The sequence below is a fragment of the Muscardinus avellanarius genome (assembly GCF_963383645.1).
Source record: "Muscardinus avellanarius genome assembly, chromosome: 15".
Classification (NCBI taxonomy): domain Eukaryota; kingdom Metazoa; phylum Chordata; class Mammalia; order Rodentia; family Gliridae; genus Muscardinus; species Muscardinus avellanarius.
This window is the reverse complement of record NC_137801.1, coordinates 89471156-89495491: the sequence shown is the minus strand read 5'-3', so window position 1 is coordinate 89495491 and position 24336 is coordinate 89471156. Positions and strand designations below refer to the sequence as shown.

The 24336-nt window shown below is 50.2% G+C and overlaps 1 protein-coding gene across 1 annotated transcript in view; it reads right to left on the bottom strand.

Annotated features, from left to right (window-relative positions):
- VWA3B (von Willebrand factor A domain containing 3B) overlaps positions 1 to 24336 on the bottom strand; it is a gene marked incomplete at both ends in the record, with an annotated part of 112703 nt that overhangs the window by 35917 nt on the left and 52450 nt on the right. Inside the window, 7 exons of the mRNA XM_080711458.1 lie at positions 1599 to 1649; positions 4985 to 5103; positions 14726 to 14882; positions 14981 to 15068; positions 15591 to 15710; positions 20333 to 20487; positions 23169 to 23302. Of these exons, the coding sequence (XP_080567584.1) occupies positions 1599 to 1649; positions 4985 to 5103; positions 14726 to 14882; positions 14981 to 15068; positions 15591 to 15710; positions 20333 to 20487; positions 23169 to 23302 (824 nt within the window). The remainder of the gene's footprint in view (positions 1 to 1598; positions 1650 to 4984; positions 5104 to 14725; positions 14883 to 14980; positions 15069 to 15590; positions 15711 to 20332; positions 20488 to 23168; positions 23303 to 24336) is intronic.

Sequence of the window (24336 nt, the reverse complement as noted above, 5' to 3'; positions counted from 1 at the left end):
GGAAACCGACTGATCGGCGATCATCTCGACAGACACAGAAAGTGCTTACCAAAATTCAACCCAACTCTCACGATAAGAAAACCACGGAAGGAAATTTCCTTAACAGAGCACAACATGGGCCAAGGAGTGTCCACCAGGACACTGTGGCGGGGGACTAAAGGCTTCCTCCTGTGATCAGGATGAGTGGAGGATCGTCCCTCCCCAGGGCTGTTTATTGTCTTCAGGATCCCGGCACCCGATTTGCAAAGGAAGCCACAGATCTACTTGCAGGTGGCACGTTCCTCTACACAGAAAACTTAGAGATTCCTTCCCACGCAGAGGTCTTCAGTGCGCCAGAGCCGCCAGGCGCAAGAGCAGAACACAAGGCTCGGCTGTGTTTCTACATTCTAGCACTGAACACTCCCCAAACCAAGAAAACAAACCCGTTTACAAAACAACTCAGAAGAATAAAATAACAGGGGAGAAAAACTTGCATAATGAAAACTACAGGCCATCGCTGCAGGAAAGTGAGGGCCTGAGCCCTGGGGAGGAGATCTATGTTCATGGCGTTGAAGCGTTTATGTTAAGATCACAATCCTCCCCAAGCAAGCCGAGTGCAGCTCCAGTGTAATCCCTATCAGAATCGCAATGGTGCCAGGCATGGATCTTACGATCCCAGTACTTGGGAGGCTGATAGGAGGATCGCAGGTTCGTGGACAGCCTCGGCTACTTAGTGAGGTCCTCACAATTTAGTGAGACCCTGTTCTGAAATACAGAATGAAATAGGGCTGAGAGTATAGCTCAGAGGTCCAATGCCCTTGGGTTCCACCCCTGGTAACACACACACACACACACACACACACACACACACACTCCAATGGCAGCAAGGTGTGGTGGTGCACCCTTATAATCCCAGTACTTGGGAGGCTGAGACCGGGCTGGGGATGTGGCTCAGAGGTAGAATGCCCCTGGGTTCCATCTTCAGTACTGGAAAAAAAAATTCAATGACTTTTTCCCAGAATAAAAAAGTCCAATCTTCAAATTCATAGGGCACTTCAAGATGGACAGGGTGGCACACACCTGTAATCCCGGTATTTGGGAGGCTGAGTCAGGAGGATCACAGGGTCAAGGCCAGCCTCAGTAATACAGCAAGAGTCAGCAGCATAGCAAGACCCTGCTTCAAGACAAAGAACATTTAAAGGGGCCGTGGTCTGAGATGGACTGTCCCTGGGTGCAACCCCCAGGGCCGCTCGCACCTCAAGTCCCCACATTAACTAGACGAAAGGGGCCGACGCGTGCCGGCGCGGGCTGCACGCTCCCTACGGGGCATCCAGAGCGGGCACGTTCCGGAGGCTCCCGGTGGCCACGGGGCATGGGGAGCGGCAGCTGCTCGATGGCACAAGGTGTTTTCTTCAGGACTATGGAAAAGGTCCGAAGCTAGAAAGAAGCGATGGTCTGCAGGGCATTTTTAAGCCCCACTGGGCTGCACCCCTGAAAATGGCTACATTGTGCCCCGAGTCTACAACACACCAATAACAGCATCTTTTTTTTAAAAAAAAAAGGTTAAATTTGATTTCATGAATTTCATTAAAATAGAAAATTAAAAAAGAATGGCTTACTTTTCTTTTTCCTCTTGAGATAACGCTTGCCAAACAATTTTATTCAAGCGCCTGTTTTTAAAAAAAAACAACAATAGGTTACAGGCAGCACTTCGTTTTAGGGCCAAGTCCGTCCCGGGCTCTGAAAGGCCTGCCGGCGACCCGGGCGGTGACCTGGCCAGCAACCCCTGCCGGCGCACCCCCGCCAAGCACCCCCGCCGCGCCTTCTGCTCAAAGAAGCCGGGTGTGAGCACCTCTGCCCCGCTCCTAGCAGAAGCCCGAGGCCTCGTGGCACCCGTTAGGTGCTAAACGGGACGGCACAGAGTGAACAGAGATGAATCGATCCTCATCTTCTCTGCGCGAGGACATTTCTAAACACCTGCTGTTTCTTCCTAGCAAGACGTAACTGTGCCTCAGCCTACCTTCCGTAGACGCTCGTCTGTCTGAGTTGCGGAGCAGAAGCATCAGCGGGGTGGGAGGTAGCCGGACCTGGACCTACAGCCCGGCCACCTTGTGTCCTGGGCGAGCCCACCGGCAGGCAGACGGGCCCCGGCTCCTCGGCCACGGCTGGCGGAGCTGAGCTCGTCCTCAGGGGAAGGAGGAGCGTGGCGCCCACGGCCCCACGAGCCAGTCCCAGCTCCTCTCCCTGCGGCTGACCAGTGCGGCTTTTCAAGGGGTCTGGCCCAGTAATTGTCGCCACGCTGTTACCCAAAGCAGGCTGTGTGGAGCGCTGCGCACAGAGGCTCCAGGGCCTGTGAGAGCTGGGTCTCTGACAAACAAAGGACTTCAAGAAAATGAGGCGGCAGGTGCGGCCAGAGTGACCGTCTAGGTGCGGCCAGCGTGATCGTCTAGGTGCGGCCAGCGTGACCGTCTAGGTGCGGCCAGCGTGACCGTCTAGGTGCGGCCAGAGTGACCGTCTAGGTGCCGCCAGCAGTGACCGTCTAGGTGTGGCCAGCGTGACCGTCTAGGTGCGGCCAGCGTGACCGTCTAGGTGCCGCCAGAGTGACCGTCTAGGTGCGGCCAGAGTGACCGTCTAGGTGCGGCCAGCGTGACCGTCTAGGTGCGGCCAGAGTGACCGTCTAGGTGCGGCCAGCGTGACCGTCTAGGTGCGGCCAGAGTGACCGTCTAGGTGCGGCCAGCAGTGACCGTCTAGGTGCAGCCAGAGTGACCGTCTAGGTGCGGCCAGCGTGACCGTCTAGGTGCCGCCAGAGTGACCGTCTAGGTGCGGCCAGAGTGACCGTCTAGGTGCGGTCAGCAGTGACCGTCTAATTGCGGCCAGAGTGACCGTCTAGGTGCAGCCAGAGTGACCGTCTAGGTGCGGCCAGCAGTGACCGTCTAGGTGCGGCCAGCGTGACCGTCTAGATGCGGCCAGCAGTGACTGTCTAGATGCGGCCAGCAGTGACCATCTGGGTGCGGCCAGCGTGACCGTCTAGGTGCGGCCAGCAGTGACCGTCTAGGTGCGGCCAGCGTGACCGTCTAGATGTGGCCAGCGTGACCGTCTAGGTGCCGCCAGCAGTGACCGTCTAGGTGCGGCCAGAGTGACCGTCTAGGTGTGGCCAGCGTGACCGTCTAGGTGCGGCCAGAGTGACCGTCTAGGTGCGGCCAGCAGTGACCGTCTAATTGTGGCCAGCGTGACCGTCTAGGTGTGGCCAGCAGTGACCATCTGGGTGCGGCCAGCGTGACCGTCTAGGTGCGGCCAGCAGTGACCGTCTGGGTGCCGCAGCCCATGGCACAGGACAGGGCTCCGGGGACAGGCTGGCCGCGCGGAGGTCGGCCAGAACTCCGTCTGACGCACAAGTGCTCTGGAAGCGACGGGGCGAGTCAGTACAGAGCAGGCCAGCGCCGCGCGTCTGTCCGCGGCGCCCGCTCGGAAGTTGGGTTTCCTCAGTCACGTGTGCCCCGTAATGGCGACCCAGGCTTCCAAGGCTCATGGAACATTATAGTATTTGTGGTTTCTTTTTTTATACATAAAAAGGTCCCAAGTGCTCTGAATTCCAAGCCTGACGGAGGACTCAGTGTGGTGGGGAGGCTGGAGCGTGGAGGACTCTCCACCAACGCCGGCCTGGCCTAAAGCTCAGCAGCTTCCCCAGGTTGCCTCTGTGTGATCCCGTGTTCTGCCTCTGAGATAGAGCCTCATCCCTTTTTATTTTGAAATAGCATCTAAGCTGAGGGTCTCACGAAGTTGCTGAGGCCGGCCTCCAATCTGTGATCCTCCTGCCTCAGCCTCCCAAGTACTGGGATTAGAGGTGTGCACCGCCACACTCGGCTACATGACTACTTAAAACTCTGTTTTCTCCTTAATAAAACAAGGATACCACCACCTATCCTTGGTACTGAGCACGTATATGTGCCCCACGCGCGGCCAGAATCCCAAGCATTTTGGATCAGGTATAATCCACTCAAACTGAGAGACCCGTGAGGCCACTGAGGGAGCCCACAAAAAATGCCTCCGTTGTCGGGGGAGAGCGGTGCGGGAGGCTCACACTGAGGAGGCTGGAGGCCTGGCCAGGCATGGCGGGGAAGGCCTCGCGGTGGACTGGATTGTCACTGGATCGCTTTGAATACGCGCCAGACCCCGCTGCAGAATGGCCGCAAGCAGTCAGCGCTGGCCGGACACCACCAGCTGCTGTTTCCCCACAGTTTTTGCGTATTTGATTTCTCTTCCCACATGGTGGTGCCTGGAAGCTCCCACTGGATAACTTGACCGCCATCTTGACCTCGATGCAAAGTTCTGATGATCTGTCCTCGGAGCTGCTTCTCCGTGCCCGTGGGGGATCGGTTCCGGGACCCTCGCCCCCGCCCCTGGACTCTACTAAACCCGAGGTGCTCGAGTCCCACAGAGGCACCTGTGGGATTTGCACACAGTCTATTACGCCCTCCTGTGTCCCTGAGGTCACCCTAGGCCACGAGTCATACCCGCACGGTGGAAATGCGGTGTGAAGAGCCGTTTTGCGGAGTGCTCGGGGCATCGCGTCAGGAAGACAGGGCCCAAGCGTGTCCGGTCTAGACACAATTTTTTTCTGAATCTTTTCAGCCTGTGATTGGTTGAGTCAGTGGGTGGACGAGGGGGCCTGGCCTCATTACCTCTACCATCACTGCAGACTTTTATTAGCTACTTTACAAGATGGTAGATGCTAAAATGACCGAATTCACTGCGTTAACAGGAAACCTAAAGACCGCACGGAAACCTGAGGTTTCTCCAGTGGTTGGACAGGGAAGATGGAGTCTTCAAGACTCTTGAAGGGTTTCAGGCGCACGGGGTCCCATGTTAAAGAGCTGCTGCTGCTGTGTGGATCAATGTTGGATAATTTTTAAAGGTTTTTTCAAATTACAAAAAATCTAAGAGAAAACATCTCGAGACACACCCCCCCCCCCCCCGTTAAAGAATGGCCGGGAGTGATACTCACTTTTCATAGGACCTGATGGCCTGCTCCACATTTTGCTTGTAGATATTGAGATTGACTCCCTGGGGGTTGAGTAACATCATCTTGTTTGTGTCGTTGCACACGTGTGCCAGAGGGAACACCTGCAGGGCACGCCAGAGAGAGGACAGCATCACTCGGTGGGCCAGAAGCAGATCCCCGAGGGCACCATACTTCTCTGAGTGCGAAGTCAATACATTATGAATGCAGAAAGTTAGAAAACATAGATAATAAAACAAAATCCAGGGGTGGTGGTAACATTTTCCTTCCAATTTTTTTTTGTGGTACTGGGGTTCCTGGAAGCCCTTCTACCTCCGGGCTACACTCCCAGACCTGTTTTATATTTTTATTTGGAAACAGGGTCTCTTAAGCCAGCGCGGCTGGCTTTGAACCTGCGCGATCCTCCTGTCTCCACCTCCCAAGCGTGGAGACAAGAATGGGCTACCACACCCGGCCCTTCCAATTTTTAAAACGAATATATTTTTAAAGACTACTACCTGCTGGGCGTGGTGGCGCACACTTGTAATCCCAGTACTTGGGAGGCTGAGATGGGAAGATGGCAGGTTCGCAGCCAGCCTCAGCTACTTAGTGGGGCCTCCACAACTTAGTGAGACCCTGTTTCAAAATAAAGAATGAAAAATAGGGTTGGGGGTGTAGCTCAGAGGCAGACTGCCCCTGGGTTCAATTCCTAGTACCACAAAAGTAAAAAAAATAACAATAAAAAATAAAAGTCTGCTAACTACCACAATATACATAAAACCCGACAACAAAAACCCAAAACTCATCAGAACTGAGTATTGTCTTCAAAGTTTCTATCAGGAGGTAGACAGAGAACAGCAAGAACAGGCTCGTGTCTATACATCTGTCTGTGCGTCTGTAGACACACGCGCGCCTATCGATACATGCATATAATTATCACATGCTAACACACTTCAAAACAGAAATAGCACACTCAGTACCGTGTCAGTACACAAAAACAGAGAGAGAAGCTCGTCGTAGCATTCTGTGACTGACTAGGGTTAAACACCTTTTTCAGACATTTATTTTGTGTTCTACTTTCTGCTGAGACTGATCACAGCTAGTAGCTTTTGGCCCTGCTCCTTACCGGCTTGTGAGCGATCCCTCCGCAAGTCAGAAGGAAGGCTGGTGGCCTACCTGCTGGAAAAGCGTGGAGGGGCAGCCTGCCTGCCTGCCTGCCTCCCTGCCTGCCTGCCTCCCTGCCTCTCTCCCTGCCTGCCTCCCTGCCTGCCTGCAATTTACAGCAGCTTTGGTTGGACTTGAAACTCGGGTCCCCTCCCCATCTCTTTTGGGAGGATGTCAACGTCAGACTTCCCTTTTCCCCTCCACATACTAAGATTGACGGTTGCGCTCAGGGGATGGTCGGGGTGGAGATGCTGGAGTCACGGTGTGCATTCTTGCTCGGGGTTGCCGCCTCTCCAGCTGCAGCCACCCCTGCATCCCCGGCGCCTAGCAGGCACCTGCCCTTCTCAAGGGTTTGCTGATGAGTGAGTGAATGCACGTTCATCAGAAGGCACACGATCTCTTGAGCTCAGGAGTTCAAGGCCAGCCCGGGCCACATAGCAAGACCCGCATATCAAAAAAAATTTTTTTCTGCATACCTTAATATTTAAACAGAAAAAGCCTACAGGAAAATATTAAATTATACTATCATTGTTTCAAAATCATGTGTGATTCTGACCATGAGGAATATGAAGGCATGTTGGGAATCTGAGGAATCTCTCTAAAGAGTAAGCTTCTTACTTTCAGTCATGGTGCTATAGCTCTTGATTTTCTGTTCCCCCTTGCCTCCAAAACCATACAAAAATGCTACCATGTTGTTAAGAAAATAATGCAGAAAAAGAAAAATGAAGACCAGAAGCACAGTCAGCAGGGTCGAAGCTGTGGGCGGCTGGTGCGGGGTCCCCGGGCGGGGCCCAGGCCCTGCACAGCGGGCGGGTAGAACGAGCCGGTCAGGCACCAGAGTCGAGTGGCGCGAGGGACTCTCCCCGTGACAGACGGCCCTGCCCCGAGGGAGGGCACACAGGAAGCTTCACAACCAAGAACTACCCCAGCCCCTTGAACCCAGGGCCATTCCACCTCCAAGCTACACCCCAGGCCTTTCTATTTTTTATCAAACAGGGTCTCACTAATTGCTGAGGGTTTTGCTATGTTGCTGAGGCTGGCCTTGAACCCGGGATCATCTTGTCTGAGCCTCCCAAGTACTGGGATTATAGGCATGTGCCACTGTCCCCATCTCGCTCTTTGCATCTGTAAAAGCCACACGGTCGCCATGGAACCAGGGCTCTGAATGCCCATGGTTCTGGATGGGCACAGAAAGGATGTATTAGGCAACTCAAAGTAGAAGGAGAAAGAAGCAGATCTTGAAAACATGTTAAAAGAGCTGGCATGCTAAAATCCCCAGCTGAGTGAATTAACGATGTCAGCGCACTGGAGGGAATCCGTACACCAGCTAATGACGACTTGAGTCGGGCGTGGTGGGCGCGCTTGTCATCCCAGCACTCGGGAGGCTGAGACAGGAGGACCGCGGCTTGCAGATAGTCTCTGCTACTTAGTGAGGCCCTCTGCAACTCAGTGAGACCCGGTTTCCAAATAAAGAATAATGATGACTTGAAATTACGATGAAAATGACTTATGCTTAGGCCGTTCAAAGAAAAAAGGACAAAAAGCTCACGGTAGCAGCACCCGAAGACACGGGTGGAAAAAAACTTTAAAACTCTCGCTTGGAAAAAAAAAGACGCTGGAACTGAAACAAAAATAATGATCTCAACAGAGTACATTCTAGACAATAAGAATTTGAAAAGAACTAGTGGGCAGATGATAACGCCTGCCCAGAAAACAGCACAGAGAGAACAGAGAGCTGGTGGATGGTGTCAGATGAGGGCCTGAGGCCGCCTGCACATATGAGAAAAGTTTCAAAGGAATAGAATGAAATGGAAGGACAGTGAGCGAGGCCGCAGCCGAGAGCGTGCTCCAGCCTTCATGAAATGGCAGCTGGATTGGTTGCTTGGAGCTGCCGCGGGCGAGAAATGACATCAGGTGTCGGTCAAGCTTGTGGCTGGAGTACCATCTGGCTTCTTGGGGAGGCGGGTGCCAGCCACGGCCCTGTGGAGTGGAGTGTGGGGAGGGCGTCATGCCAGGAGGCCGAGTGCCCCGAGGCCGCGCCACAGGGTGCCGCAGAGTCCAGGCGCTGCTGACAGTGGCCTCCAGACTCCACTTTCAGTGCCTGGACAAATGCTCCTCCGTTCTGACTGGTCCTCTACAGCACGGTGTCGTGACACTTAGAGTGCCGTGTCAGTACTTTTATTAAGAGTTTTAAGTTCAGGCTGCTGTTGACCTCTGGGGAAGGAGGAAGGAGCGAACGGGGTCTGGGGAAGGAGGCACGGGGTCCTCAGCTTAATCTCTAATGTTTTATTTATTTAAAAAATACCTAAGAGCCAGGCATGATGGCGCATATTTGTAATCCCAGCATTTGGGAGGCCGAGACAGGAGGATCATGGTGTGTGGCCAACCTCAGCTACTTAGTGAGGGCCTTAGTAACACAGTGAGGCCCTATGTCAAAATAAAGAATAAAAAATAGGGCTAAGGGTGTAGCTCACAGGTAGAATGCCTGTACTAGGCTTGTACTAATATATATATATATATATATATATATATATATATATATATATATGTAATAGTACCAAATATATATATATACCAAATATATGCAAAATGCAAAAATGCAAATTATATATATATTTTGGGCTTTGAGAAACGTGGGGAGGTAGCTAGGACTTTTACTTTTTCTTGCTTAAAAAACTCTTATATACATTAATTTTATTTTTAAATCATTAAGACTTCCAAAAAACCTAGACAATAGCAGAGACTTAGAAAACAAAAGGGAAAGAAATGAAGCTAAAGGCTTCGGAGCCCACGCCGGCTCCTCACAAGCCACGCAGACTTGGGGGGTCTCTTAAGCCACAGCTACATGACACATCAACTTTCAGAGAAAAGAAAAATCAGTCTGGACCAAATGAAAGACCCGGTTTGCATCCCCGTGGGTCAGGGCGCACGCCTCGAGCAGCTGTAACTGGCTCTCCTGCTTTGAGAATCGAGGGCTCCACTGCGAGCCAAGGACCACTGTTAGCCGTCCCCTCCGTCTCCCCCGCCGCCGCTTTACTCCTCGGCACGTCGAAGGCCCTCCGCGTCTTACTCCCCTCTTTCGTAGACTTAGACTTCATGCCTTTGGTGGCCATCTGGGGCGTCGGCGTGGAGGTCCAGGCGGCCTGTACGTCTGCTGTCCCTCCTCTCCTGTGCAGACGCAGGGAATGGCAGAGGGTGCCTGCGCCTCCAGCCGTGGCCTCCGTTTTACAGCATGGTGGTCACCCAGCTCAGAGGCGGCTCCCTTTATGATGTCGAATGTGGTGTTGCTGAGCCGTCACCGGGGCCCCTCTCAGAGCTGGGGGTGCGGGAGGGAAGCGGGGCTCTGAGGAAGCCCAGGGCTGACAGCAGACACACCCACAGCGCAGCCTGCTGGTCCCGTATGCGGACACAAGGCGCCCTCCGTGGGGTCTGACAGCGAGGGAGGCTGCAAGCAGACCCTTCTCCCGTCCCTGAAGTCCACCTAGACGCCTTACCCAACTTTTTTTTTTTTTTTTTTTTTTGGCAGTACTAGGATTGAACCCAGGGGCATTCTACCTGTGAGCTGTACCCCCAGCTCTACTTTTTATTTATTTTTTATTTTTTAAATTTTTATTTCTTGGTGGTACTGGAGGTGGAACTCATAGGCTTTCTACCGCCGAGCTATACTCCCAGACCTATTTCATACTTTATTTGGAAACAGGGTCTCACTAAGTCGCAGAGGGCCTCACTAAGTAGCTGAGGCTGGTCTCGAACCGCGATCCTCCTGTCTTGGCTTCCGTAATGGATTCAAGTGTGTGCCACCACGCCCGGCTCTGTTCTTCAATAAATAGCCTAGAGCTTACTACCAGGTGGGCCAAGAGAGGTTCTGAATGGATGCGTGTAGCAGAAATGCAAAATCTAAGCCAACCCCACACACATCGGCCTCGGAGTGCAGATGCCACAGCTCTGTAGACAAGGGCTGTACGAACCGCTGAGCGCTGGGCCTACGTGTCCGGTCTGCAGACCGGAGCGCCCGCGGGCGTAGGACAGGTGGCGGCCCCACGGAGCCGGCAGGGTGGCGCGTCCCGGTCACGCGCGAGCCCCGAGGCGGGCTCCTGCGCTGCCCGTGCAGCACACTTGCAGTCAGCCTCCTGGAGAGCAGGTGAGTCGCGCTGGGGCTCAGCCATGTTCTTGTGGACAGTGGGGCGAAGTGCAGGTGCAGAACAGCGAGTCGGGTTTGTCGGTTTGACTTTGTTGTGGTAAAAGCAATAAACAAGGAACGGAGGGTAGACACGTAGTGAAGGGTCCGGCCAGGCGGAGCCCTCGGCGGGTCAGGGCTCCCGTGAGCCTTTTTTACGTAGAGATTTTCTAATATATCTTTTGTAGACACTGTCAATTTTAACTAAAAAGCTTTTCAAACAGCATAGAAGGCTATGAAAGCAACTTTGACAGCAGGGCAAACCTCTTGGACCTGACGTTCCTTGTGGGCCAAGTAATAATTGAAGGGACGGCTCACAGGTTGCTCCGAGGCTCAGATGAGATGGCCGCATGCTATTAAATGCTGTACTCAGACCCTGGCACAGGACGCGGTTTATCCCATGACGCCAGGGACTTTGCCTGGTCCTCCAGGAGCAAGCGTCAGGGCCGCAACACAAATCCACAGACCTATGAGTACCACCTGGAGTACAACTTATAGGGTGCTGGAGAGACCCGACGGTGATGGCGGCGGGTGATGAGTCAGACTCCCCAGCCCTGCAGACTCAACTCCCCAAATTATTTCAATCTTGTTTTCAAAAGCAATTAGCTTTGAATTCTGGGCTCATCGGATGGCTGAAGCGGCTTTGGTCTGGATATACCATGACGACGAATTAATCTTCTTGGAAGAGCGAAGATAAAATTATCTGGCCCACTTTGCATCTTGTAATGAGGAGTTGCTAGGGCAACCTCCCTGCTCAGTCCTCTATTTCCAAGGTGACCGAGCCGATACTGGTCCAGGAGGCTGAACACGAGGAAGAAAGAGCCCAGACGAGACCAGGAGCAGGGGACCAAGGCAAATACGGTTCGACAATTCAACCCAGACAGATGCGGCCACCCGTGGAACGGGGAGGGCAGTCCATGAACACCTCGGCCCAGCGGGCCGGCCTGGGCTGCCCGTCGGCGCCCTTCTACCGGCCGTGTCTACTCTTTCACAAACGGTTAGGTCCAAATCTCAGAAAGCCGTGCCTCCGATGAGCGGGAGACCTTAGGGAATGCAGGACACAAATGGAAGACACTTGGAATTTACTCTTGGTGATTTTGGAACCTGGGACACGTGCTTTACAAGGCACCCCCCTCCTGTGCAACGGAGCTCAAAACCCATTCCTCCCCTTTGTCTGGACCACGCACCCTTGACCAATGATCCCCCACCCCGCCCCGGCCTCTGCTGACCATCACCCAACTGCTTCTGTATGTTCAGATTTGCAGCTAAGGGGGACGACACGGACTCGCTAGCAAGATCATAGGAAACGCGGCCAGAAGGTCTGTTACCTAGCTCGATGTACTCGTGCTGTGCCAAAACATCACATCACAAAGCAGATAGAATTACGCTTCACCAATGAAAAAGAAAATGGTTTTTATTTATTTTTATTCTTATTATTATTTTTTTGGTGGTACTGGGGTTCCTGGAAACCCTTCTACCTTCGGGCTACACTCCCAGACCTATTTTATATTTTTTATTTGGAAACAGTGTCTCTTACGCCAGTGAGGCTGGCTTCAAACCTGCGCGGTCCTCCTGTCTCCGCCTCCCAAGCGCGGGGATGACAAGTGTGAGCCACCACGCCCGGCAGAAAATGGTTTTTAGAACCTTAAGATACACGACGTGCTTCAATGATAAAACTGGAATTCACTGCAGTGCGCTTCCACGGTCCCGTGATTCCTCCTCTTCCTGTTAATACAGGGCGGGTGTGCGGGCAGTCGCCCCGTCCGCAGGCCAGTGATGAGCACGTGCAGCCCCGCAGAGGCGCCCAGCACAGGCTGGGCGAAGCCTCCCAGACCCATAAAAGACACAACAGGCGAGAGAAGAGGGGGTCGCCAAGCACTGTGTGCACGTGAGTCCCTGCCGCGCCGGACTTCATTACGACGTGTGTTTACAATGCACCGGGTAAAGTATATTCAAAAGAAAATAGCAAATCCAGGCCGGGCCCGGTGATGCACACTCTCCGCAGTCAGCCTCAGCAACGGAGTGAGGCCCTGTTCCCAAATAAAAGGATAAAGTAGGACTGGTAGAGCGCCTCAGTTCAATCCCAATACCACAAAAAGAAAAAGGAGAGAGAAAGGCAGGAAGGAAGAAAGAAAATAGCAAATCCATATCACACCGCCTTATTACATTGACTAATTATATGCGTATGTGCAAACACAACACGTATCCACTTGTAGATGTGTGTGCATAGAAAAAGGTTGTAAGAAAACACATTAAACTACCGTGTGTTCCCTTCGTGTGAGAGGCGTCTGGATCTTCCTCTGAAGACGCCTGCGGGGCTAACATGACTCTTCCCGAGACCGTCCCGAGCAGCTGGAGTGGAGACAGTCCATTAACTGAGAATCGTCCCCTCTGCGTCTGCCAACTAATCACTTGCTTACTAGTCCTGCTGTTCTTGACTTTTTCTCAGTCTATAATACATGAAACTACAATAAAAACTAAAAAGTATATAAGTAAAAAAAACAAGCATCACCAACAACCTCACTACCTAACTAAACTATCTACATTTGGCAAAAAGGAAAAAGAAAGGCGTTAGGAAGGGGATGCATCTCTCTGCCAGACATATTTATAGGCCGCTGCCAGCCCAGTAGATATTTCGAGTTCTGTAGTCTGATATTTTCAATCAGGACAATGTTGAGAACTTCCCCCTTGTCATTACTTGACATTCCAGAGTAGAGATTACTTTCTAGGGGTTTAGGCTGACTTTAAGTTCCTCCTTGTTAGATATTCACAGCAATAGGTATTCTCTGCAGATGATTATCAGTGTCTCAGGCTACAGCACCTGCTTTGACTCCTCATCACGTGTGGACTTATGGGTAAGAGCTGTGCGCTCACAGCCTCTGCATGAAGGGTACCAAGTTTGCCCCGCAGACATAAAGCTCCCCATTTCTTTCCATCTTTGACATTTCTGCTTATTAGCATTTACACCTTACCAATTTTGCAGGGAAGGAAGTGTCAAATTAATTTTTAACTTATATTTTTCTAAGTTATATATTTGGTTACCAAGAAAGCTAAGTATTTGTATATTATCTTGGGCTTTTCCCCCAGATTTTCACTGAAGTGTTAATCATGATCTCATTTCTTTCCAGTCTGAATGTGTGCTCCTGTGTGTATGGAAACCGAGTGCTGATTTATACACAGACACGAATTTACACTGATAATCACATAATATATTTAAGATTCTTATGGCCCTTTGCTGTCTATGTTAAAGTTTCTGAGATTTGCCTTCATTTTATGTTTTTATGCAAAATAACCCCTTATATATTCAGTATATAAATCTAACCTCTATGGCTTCTCCTTTTGATTTTATGCGCTGCCATATTTGGTTCTTTTTATTTTTTTTAATTTGGAAACAGGGTCTCTTAAGCAAGCGGCTGGCTTCGAACCTGCGCGATCCTCCTGTCTCCGCCTCCCAAGCGCAGGGATGACAAGTGTGCCCACCACGCCCGGCTATTTGGTTCTTTTGAGAAACTTACTTTTCTTTCTTTCTTTTTTTTTTTTTTTTTGGTGGTACTGGGGTTCCTGGAAGCCCTTCTACCTCCGGGCTACACTCCCAGACCTATTTTTACATTTTTATTTGGAAACAGGGTCTCCTAAGCCAGCGCACGCGGCTGGCTTCGAACCTGCGCGATCCTCCTGTCTCTGCCTCCCAAGCGCGGGGATTACAAGCGTGCGCCACCACGCCCGGCCTAATGCTGATATTTTTAAAATGCAACTAGTAGAACAACATTACACTCGCTCATTCACTTCTTCCAAATACATACATTTCAAGATAAGGTCTTTTCTTTTTTAAAAAGTTTCCTGCTTTTGATTTTTTTAATATGGAAAATTTCTAGGATGTAAAAAGCAGAGAGAGTAGGACTCTTAGTTTCCGGCTCCTCCATATTCTTATCCAATTTTTCTTTTTGCAGTACTGGGGATGGAAGCCAGGGGCATTCCACCTCCGAGCTACACCCAGCCCTATTTGTATTCTCTATTTTGAAACAGGGCCTCACTGAGTTGCAGAGGGCCTCACTAAATAGCTGAGGTTGGCTGCGAACCGCGATCCTCTGGTCTCAGCCTCCCAAATGCTGGGATGACAAGCGTGCGCCACCACGCCTAGCCAATTTATTTTGTTTTGTTTTGAAACAGGGTCTTGCTAGGTTGCAGAGCCTCACTAAATTTCTAATTGTCCTTGAACCTGCGGTCCTCCTGTCAGCCTCCCAAGTGCTGGGGATACAGGTGCACGCCACCATGTCCAGTCAAATAAGTTCTTTCGGTGGCTGAAATACGTTGCTATCACAACTACAAAGAAATAGAAGTGCGTTGCTCATTATTTGAGCAGAAAATTAAGACTATAAGCAGGCACATGCAGACCATGAGGTTACCTCGTCAAAGACCTTGGAGACCACGTGCTTGTTCAGGATGGGGACGAAGGTGGGGGTGTGGGGCACGGCGGTCGCAGACAGGGCATCCAGCAGCGTGAGCTTCCTGGCCTCCAGGCCGTGAAGCTGAAGCCAGTCTTCTGAAGACATCTCTGGGGAGCTAAAAACACAAGACAGGGAGGTTTGAAAACTCACCACCTGACGGGCAACCACCACGCCCGCACCACGAGGTTGTCCTCGGAACGTTAAAGCGCTCACTCCAGACCGTCCGGGTAGCTTCCTCCGCGAGTCTGTCTGTCCGGCGACTTAGGCTCCAGACGCTCGTCTGCCAGCACGAGGCTCAGTTCTGTGGGAGAGGTAATGACAGTCGTGTGTCTTCCTCAGCTGTGAGTTTGAGGCCGGGCTTGGTGACACACAATTGCCACCCAGGACTTGGGAGGGCGAGACAGGAGGACTGGGGGTTCGAGGCCAGCCTCAGCAACTTAGTGAGACCCTGTTCTTAAATTAATGCTGGGCGTGGTGGCACACGCTTGTAATCCCCATACTTGGGAGGCAGAGACAGGAGGATCGCGCAGGTTCGAAGCCGGCCTCGCTGGCTTAAGAGACCCTGTTTCCAAATAAAAATATAGAATAGGTCTGGGAGTGTAGCCCGGAGGTAGAAGGGTTTCCAGGAACCCCAGTGCCACCAAATTAATTAATTAATTAAAAGAGTGGGGGTGTAGCTTGGAGGTAGAATGCCCCTGGGTTCCATCCCCAGTACTGAATATAGACTGGCTTCCCTCAAGCACGGCTCCCCACTCCCTCAGGAACGGGAGCACCGGCACTTGGCGGCCGGCCGGGCCTCCTGCGTGGTCCCCGTTAGATTCACCTTTGTCGTCCAGGGCCGCGCTCCAGCCGCTGGACAGGGACAGGCTGTCCTTCCTCTCACTGCACGCTGCGCTCCTGAGGGCACACATCTGGCTCCGGAGCAGGCTGGTCTTGGTCGACTCTGTTGGCAGCACAGGGAGAGATGGCGGAGGAATCGGGGTGGGAGGGGACACTTATTAGCTACAGCCACGCCTTCCCAGCTTTAAAAGGAGAAGGCGGTTTAGTTTCCCAACCCGCAGAGCAGGGTCCTGCCCCACGGAATGCCACAGTCCTAGTGAGCTCCGTTTCTCTGAATGCAAGCCGTGCCGCTGTGTGCTCACTCGGGTTGTGGACACGGCCAGGGCCCACTCGCTCTCCAGCCCTAGGCTGGGCCCTGGCGCACTGCCCTGCACGTGGAAGGGAGGCCGCACGCTGCCCCAGGCTCCACCAGCTCCATCCATTTTCCAGCAAATGACAAAACTTTGTTCTTCATTATGGCTGAGTAAAATTCACTGTGTGTATATATCACAGTTTTCTGATCCAGTCTTTGTTGACGGATACCTAGGCTACTCCACAATTCGGCTATTGTGAACAGCGCTCCTGTAAACATGGGTATTATAGCACTATAATAGTCTGACTTCGGGATCAGGAATGGTGCAGCTGCGTCATTTTTTCAAGCCAGCAATGGTCCATTGACTTCTTCTCAGGGTTCAGTTCTCCCTGACTCTCTCTTTTGCCATCAGCTCGATAGAACACTGCACTCAAGGGCTTCTCCACGATCACACTGGACCCCACGATCCCCTGTCTGTAGATCACCTAGCACGGTCATTTCAGAGGCTGCAGGCTAGGGCAGGACATCGTGGCAAGCAGGATGGGCAATTATCTGACCGCAGCTGCAGTCCCGGATCCCATTTGCATTGTTTTTGCCCTCCACTGAACTAGCACGTACACATTTCTCAGATGTTGACGTGCCATCTGTGTGCTGTAAGGGACGATGAGTCGGTGACGAGACATCTTGATGACTTTTCATATATGACAACACGAATGACCCTGCTGGCAGATCTCTCCTGTGTTTGTTATGGTTAGAGAGACTCAGGCCATATGGAAGCATTTGGGGGGATGTGTCTACGTTTTCAACCAGAGGGGACTCACCTTCTCCTATAGGAAAATGATTGGAAATGAAAACAGACTGTTTTTGTGCAGAACAGCACCACCGGTGTCTCCCTGTGAGGAGAACGGACGTGCTAGGTGGGCATCAACAGGTGACACTGTCTTGGCTACCTCTGTAGCCAAGAGTTAAAAAAGATAAATTTTCTTGGGAGGGACCAGCAAGTGGGGGGCCTGCAACCCCGCACTTGGGAAGCAAGGCAGGGGGCTCCAGGCCAGTCTGGGCAACTTAGCAAGACCCTGTTTCAAAATGAATGAATGAGTAAGTAACAGGACTGGGTGCAGCCGGGAGGTGGACCTCCCTTGGATTCAATCTCCAGGACCAGCAAAACAAAACAAAATGCTTAGGAGAGCTAGCAAAGTCTCTAACAAAACTCAGGTTTACTGGGGTGGGCAGGCAGGGAGGGAGGATAGAGCCACACAACCGCAACAACCACACAAGTGGCCTGCTCCAGGAAGCCTGTCTGTCCCAGGGCTTAAGACACTGTGTGTACAGAGACATTCGGAGCCAGTCGACAGACTGCAAGGGGGACTGAGTTGCAGCAAGTGGCCCATTCCAGGAAGCCTGTGAGTTCAAGACCCTCTTCTTCTGCCTGGAGACCTGGAGCCCCCAAGAGATGGCAGTGGGAGAAGCCACAACTTTTACCCTGAGAGATACCCTGAATTCTGGTCTGAGACCTCCACTGCTTCCTTAAACATACCAGCAGGAACCAGCAGGAGACACAGGGATACCAGAAAAGCAAACATGGAAATAATACCAAGAAGGCCGTGACAATTAAACTGCTGTCAGAACCACGGCCTACAGCAGGCCAAGGCCACAGGCAAGTGAAACATGATAAGGACAATCTTAAATCCACTGTAGAGATTGAACTCATAATGAAAAATTTCCCAGAAAAGAAATATCTGGGTCCAAATGGTTCCATGATAGTTTCAGCAAACATTCAAAGAATTGCACCAAATTCTTCCAGGAATAGAAGAGAAGGGATGATTTCTCAGATCATTTGACGAAGACTGTATTAGCTTAATACCAAAACTGGACAAAGATAATATTAAAAAAAAGAAAGATGAGCACAGACAAATACCTTTACTGAACATTGATACAGAAATCCTTAAAAATATTAGCAAATACCTTCTAGCAATATACTAAAAAATATACAGATACCAAGCATGCTATTTAAGGTATACAACGCTGCTTCAACATTTGAAAATTAATCAATGGAATCTGCCATGTCAATAGATCAAAGAAGAAGAAAACCACATATCAATATAGAGAAAGCATTTGATAAAATCAAGCCTCCGATCATGATAAAAACTCAAAAAGCTGGGAGTGTGAAAAACTTCAACTTGATAAAGAACATGTGGAAAAACATAGAGCTAAGATCATACTTAATGGGGAAAGACTGGATTCTTTTCCCCTAAGAGTAGAGAAAAGGCAAGGATGGCCACTCACATCGTCCTTGTTCAGCATAGTACTGGACGTTCTAGCCACTGCAAAGAGCCATGAAGAAATAAAGCTAGAAAGATTGGAGAGGAGGAAATAAAACTGTCCCTATTTGCAGATAGCATGTTGTCTATATATAAAATGGTAAGTAATCAACCAAAAATAGAACTCCTAAAATTATTAACTCATTTTGACTCATTGTCCAGATGATGAACAATATAAAAACTTTTACTGAGCAACAGATATACTACTTATGGTAGCTTTGAAATAATTATTTAATTATTATCGTGTTTGTAGAATTGGAAACTTGGGAATTAATACGTAAGGTAAGTTCAGCAAGATTGTTAGAGAAATCAACTGTATTTTTTACAGAATCGACATGAAAAATGCTATTACAAAACACCAAAAGGACCTAAATAAGTAAAAAGGTATACCATGTTCATGGTTGGACCACTTGGCATTATAGTTACCAGCTCTCCCCAAACTGATCTAAGTTTTAACGTGGTTATAAATGGGCAACATGAAGGACCTTATGGTGATGGGATTCTTCCGTACATTGAATGTAGTGGTGAGACGTGCGCCTACATCTGATAAAACTGTGTAGACTAAATATAGACTGTCAGACACAGAAAGAGAGATGAGTACAAGTGAAACTGGGACAACCTGGATAGGTTTCAATATTGTAATGTTATTTTGCAAGACCTTATCTTTGGGGAAGAAGAGCCAAGGGTAGGTTTATGGAATCATATAACTACGTAATTATTTTAATAAAAATTTCAATTAAAACCCCATAAGAAGTTGGGAGTGGTGGTATGCATCTGAATGAGTAGGAGGATCTTAAATTTGAAGCCAGCCTGGGCAACTGAGTGACATCTGCCTTAAAATGAAAAATAAAGCCGGGCGTGGTGGCGCACGCTCGTAATCCCAGCGCTTGGGAGGCCGAGACAGGAGGATCGCACAGGTTCAAAGCCAGCCTCAGCTACTTAGTGAGGCTCTCAGCAACTTAGTGAGACCCTGTTTCTAAATAAAACATAAAATAGGTCTGGGAGTATAGCCCAGAGGTAGAAAGCCTCTGGGTTCCACCTCCAGTACCACCAAAAAAATAAATAAATAAATAAATAAATAAATAAAATAAAGAAAGAAGGAAAGAAAGAAAGAAAGAAAGATAAAAAGGGCTGCAGATGTAGCTCAGTGGTACAGTGCCCCTGGGTTCATTCCCTAGTAATGCAAAATACATAAATAAAAATAAAAAATCCAGTGCCGGGCGTGGTTGCGCACGCTTGTCATCCCCGCGCTTGGGAGGCAGAGACAGGAGGATCACGCAGGTTCGAAGCCAGCCGCACACGCTGGCTTAGGAGACCCTGTTTCCAAATAAAAATGTAAAAATAGGTCTGGGAGTGTAGCCCGGAGGTAGAAGGGCTTCCAGGAACCCCAGTACCACCAAATAAATAAATAAATAAATAAATAAAATAAATAAATAAAATAAATAAAAAATCCACAAGGGGCAGAAGGACTGAGAGTAGCTCAGAGGTAGATTATGTGTTCAGCATGCACAAGGACCTGGATTTGACCCACAGCACTTCAAAAAGATGACAGACAAGCAAACAAACACATACAGGCTTAGGGCTTTAAAAGAAATACTCTGTGGGGCTTGTTTTAGTCTATCTCCTTGTATTGAGGGAAATTATGGGATATGCACACAAGGAAATTATACTCAGCAAATAAAGAAGAACAGAATTATATAATGGAAAATGGATGGACCTGGAGGACATTATGTTAAGTGAGATTAGTCAGTCACGGAAAATGAAGGGTCATATGTTTTCTCTAATATGTAGAAAATAGGGAGTAATTGGGATACTAGAGAGATTCCAGGTAATGGAGGAGAAACTCCAGTGGAGCCAGGGCACTGGTCTAGGGGAAGTGGTGGTGAGAGGGGGGAAATCAGTGAAGGAGCCACTTCCATTGACATTGTATACATATGTGAGAATACTAATGTTATTCTCAGTAGCCTATATGGGGAAGGAGCCGGAGAGTGTTATATGCATGTAGGTCAACATCACTATGAATTGCTTTATGATGTGAGACTATAATGTACCAATAAAATATAAAAGAAAGAAAAAACCAAGAGGGGGTCAAGCCATGCTATTCAAGGATACCTGCGTGGAGGGCTTTCCTCTTCTGAACCTTCAGAGTTGAAAGGTCCCATGGTACTTTCACCACATTCTGGGGTGTTTGCGTTGATTCGACATCAGACGAAGGTTTTGCATATTTTTCTGGAGGTGAAACTATAGAACAGATTTCCTTTTGATGCCTGTTTCGATTTAGAAAAAAAGTAGACAAATAAAAAGAAAAAAGAGAATTTCCATTAAGAAGGAAGACTTAAACTAATGCATTCATGTTAAGTATTGCCAAGACAAGCCAACAAACACATACAGGCTTAGGGCTTTAAAAGAAATACTCTGTGGGGCTTGTTTTAGTCTATCTCCTTGTGTTGAGGGAAATTATGGGATATACACACAAGGAAATTATACTCAGCAAATAAAGAAGAACAGAATTATATCATTTGTAGGAAAATGGATGGACCTGGAGGACATTATGTTAAGTGAGATTAGTCAGTCACGGAAAGTGAAGGGTCATATGTTTTCTCTAATACGTGATATAAGATAATATAAGATTCTCTTATATTAACCCCTATCTGGGTTAATATAAGAACGGTCGTTTATCCCTGTCTCAGGCAGGAGAGCAGCCAGGGATCCAGTCCCCAAGTCAGAAGATGTCGCTCATCACAGGTCTGCTCTATCTCAGATGCATGACCTCCCCTCAGCTGCTGAGTCCTCTGGGGACGTCCACTCTACTCAGCTACATACACCACAGGGACCCCACCTGTGCACCCGCATCAAGGGCTGACGTGAGGGGCTAACGGGGGAGAGCTAGTGCGAACCCATGAAGCCCACATGTCCAGCCAAATGTCTACCAGCAAGCCCTTACGAAACCACAGGAGGGGCATTTCCTGGGACCTCTCACACCAGCAAGACATGACGGTCAACTATTCCAGAGATGATCTAGGGCCAAGAAGACCCAGAAATGTCCAATCTTCTCTGAGCCAGCTCTTTCTCTGAAGCTCTGAACATTGCAGCCACAGAAAGGGCACTTTCCAGAACAATCTGCTGCCCCGGCACTGTAAAGTAAGGTCTCTCCCCTCCACTGCTCCCCCTCAGCCCACGGTCACCACCCCACGCATGCCTGCATCTACGCTGCGGGTTCCAGGGCAGCGAGAATCACGCTTCCATCATGTGCACCCAGCCCCCTGGGAATGATCTGTCCTCGATAGATGTTCGCAAAAGGACTGGGGGCTGCTAAGGATTTTCATCTGTTGGAAGGCTAGAAAAAGTCAGCTTGCTGTTGGCCACAGTGGAGTGCAGAATTGACTTTTCCTAGTGTGCTGAAGGTAGGAGGGAACGGCAGGAGCTGTGGATGAGGCGCCGCGTCTTCCTCGGGCTCTGATGAAGCCGGGGTCTCCCCGGCGCTGGGTACAGCCTTTAATCCGCCCATGACGCCTATGCTGAGGATGAGGAAGCCAAGGCCCAGCAGGATAAAGTCACACTGAGAGTGGACACTAAGCGCTCTCTGCCTGACTCCGCAAGCTGCTCCCTCTAGCCCTCAAAGAGAAATGGCCAGGAGTGGTAGTGCACGCCTGCGATCCCACGACATGGGAGGCTGAGACAGGAGGAATGAAGGCCAGCCTCAACGACTTAGTGAGGTTCTCAGCAACTCAGTGAAACCAGGTTCCAGAACATAAAATATAAAATAATAAACTAAGATTGGGAGTGTAACACAGAGGCAGAATACCCCTGGGTTCGATCCCTCTGTGCCTTCTCCAGTACTTTTAAGCGATGCTATAAAATTCATTATAAGATGACCTATGAGGACACTTATTTTTTTTTCTGATTCTATGCCCATGCCCCTGCCCCTAACCCATAATAATGCTCAGTTTACTAATGAGACAATAGTGATTTTTGATGAACAAGGAATTTTAATTCTAAAATATTTTTAAAACTTTCTTTCCATCTTGCCATCATTTTTTTTTTTAAATAAAAAGACATCTTCCTGACAGCAGGCAGAAACCACAGGTCCCCAAAGTGGGTGATGATACCTCCCCGGAAGGTTCTGGGATGAAGTATGGTCACATAAAAGAATGCAAATTTGTCACTGCACCTTTCCGTCAATTGCTCAAAGAAGGTAGTTTTTTTGGGGGTGGAGGCGCTGAATAAACAATTTATTTCTGAAATGGAGTAGCGAGAGAATCCATGACCCTGACACAAAGTATCTGTACCCAGTCCAAAGTCATCGGAATCAGACATGACGCTTCCTGAATGTTGGGAGTTGTTTTGATTTTGGCTTACATTCCTAACAGAAACGTCGTCATTCAGGGTAGAGACCTAAGAAACAACTTACTCCAAAGGCCAACCCACAGCCGCCATGACAAGGAGGGAAACTAGACCAGGTGTGGTGGCACGTGCTTGCCATCCCAGCTACTCTGGGGGCCGAGGCAGGAGGACCGCAAGTTCAAGGCCAGCCCGGGCAACTTAGGGAGATCCGGGATGGACAGGCATGGAGAGAAGCTTGGGGCTCCCCAAGGTCACCTCACCCGCCAAGTCCAGAGTGCAGGACTCGTGCCTGGACTTAGCTCCCTTCCCCGCCACCTGCGTCTCTCCTGTCGTTGGTAGGTTTGGAAGCGCCCGTCCACCCGGGCGAAGAATAGAAAGTGACCGCCTCAGTCCGAGTTAAAAACCAAAGAGGACCATAACTGAGTACTGGTCCTCTTTGTTTTAGAAGAAGACCCTAGATCATCATATTACACAATTCTTCAGTGAAAAGAAATCTCCCGGCGCACTCCGGAAGGAGGCGTGCGGGAGGATGGCCACGGGACGGCGCGCTCCGGATGGAGGCGTGCAGGAGGACGGCCACGGGACCACAGAGCCGCGCACTCACCTGTATCCGCCTTCCTTGTTCCCGTTGTACCACCAGTCCATGATCAAGGACTCGGAGTAAAGACTCTGCACCTTCTCCAGGTCACTGAGCCCCTGCTCCAGTTCCTGGACCAAAAGCATCATATCTTCATTTTGCTGAAATGTGAATGGATACCTCGTGAGGCTAACCAGGGTGACTTCAAACATTTCTAACAAAGCTAACCGTGTCAGGAGAAGGTGCATCTACGGAATTGCATGGGATCCTTACAGTATTCCAGCTTGGCAGCTCAGGGGCAGGAAATTCACATCCAGTAAATGGAAAAGTTCCCAGCCCACCCCTGTGCGACCTCACCGATGAGCAAGGTGTTGACCACATCCGTCCGCCGCCCCAAAGCTCCCTCTTACCCCACCCTCCTCCCCGCCACCCCCTCAGCTTCCAGGGCTACGCGCCAGTGTTCTGCCTGCCCGTGTCAGTGCCTGCTGACAGGACTTTATGTACATCAGCAGAGATGCTTCTCTCGTGGGGCTTCCTTCACCCGCACCGTTGTCCCGAGACTCACCTGCCCGGCATGAATCAAGAGTCCACTCACTCTATTGCTGAGTACAATTCTACTGTACACTAAATATCCACGTTCCTTTATCTACTCACCTACTGATGGATGGTTGTGGTTTTTCCAGGTTTGGGCTGCCTAAAATAAAGCTCTGAACTTGTGCCCATGTCTTTGTAAGGACGCCGGCTTCCATTTTTCCTGAGTAAACTTGAAGGGAACAGTTGGGGCATCCGGACAGTGATGTCCAACTTTTGAAGATGGTCCCCAACTTTTTTCCAACATGGCTGGACCAGTTCACATCCCTGCCAGTAACGAATACGAATCCGTTCCTCCGCACACCCTGGCCAGCGCCTGGACTGGCCAGCCATCACAAGCTCAGCCGCTCCACGCCGTGCCAAGCCTCACTCCCAGCAGCACGCTGGCTGTCTAGCCTCTCCTGGCCCTCGCCGGGCTTGGACTCGGTGTCGCCGCAGCTCTAGGCTTGGCCACTGTGACAGGCGCACTGATGGCCACGTGGCTGACCGTCCTGCAGGGCGGGCGGGGCAGCGACACGGGACTCTAGACGCCGGTGCTGGCTTGCCACCCGTACGCCCCGTCAGGGAAGTGTGCGCACAGGTTTTGCCTATTTTCTAACTGGGT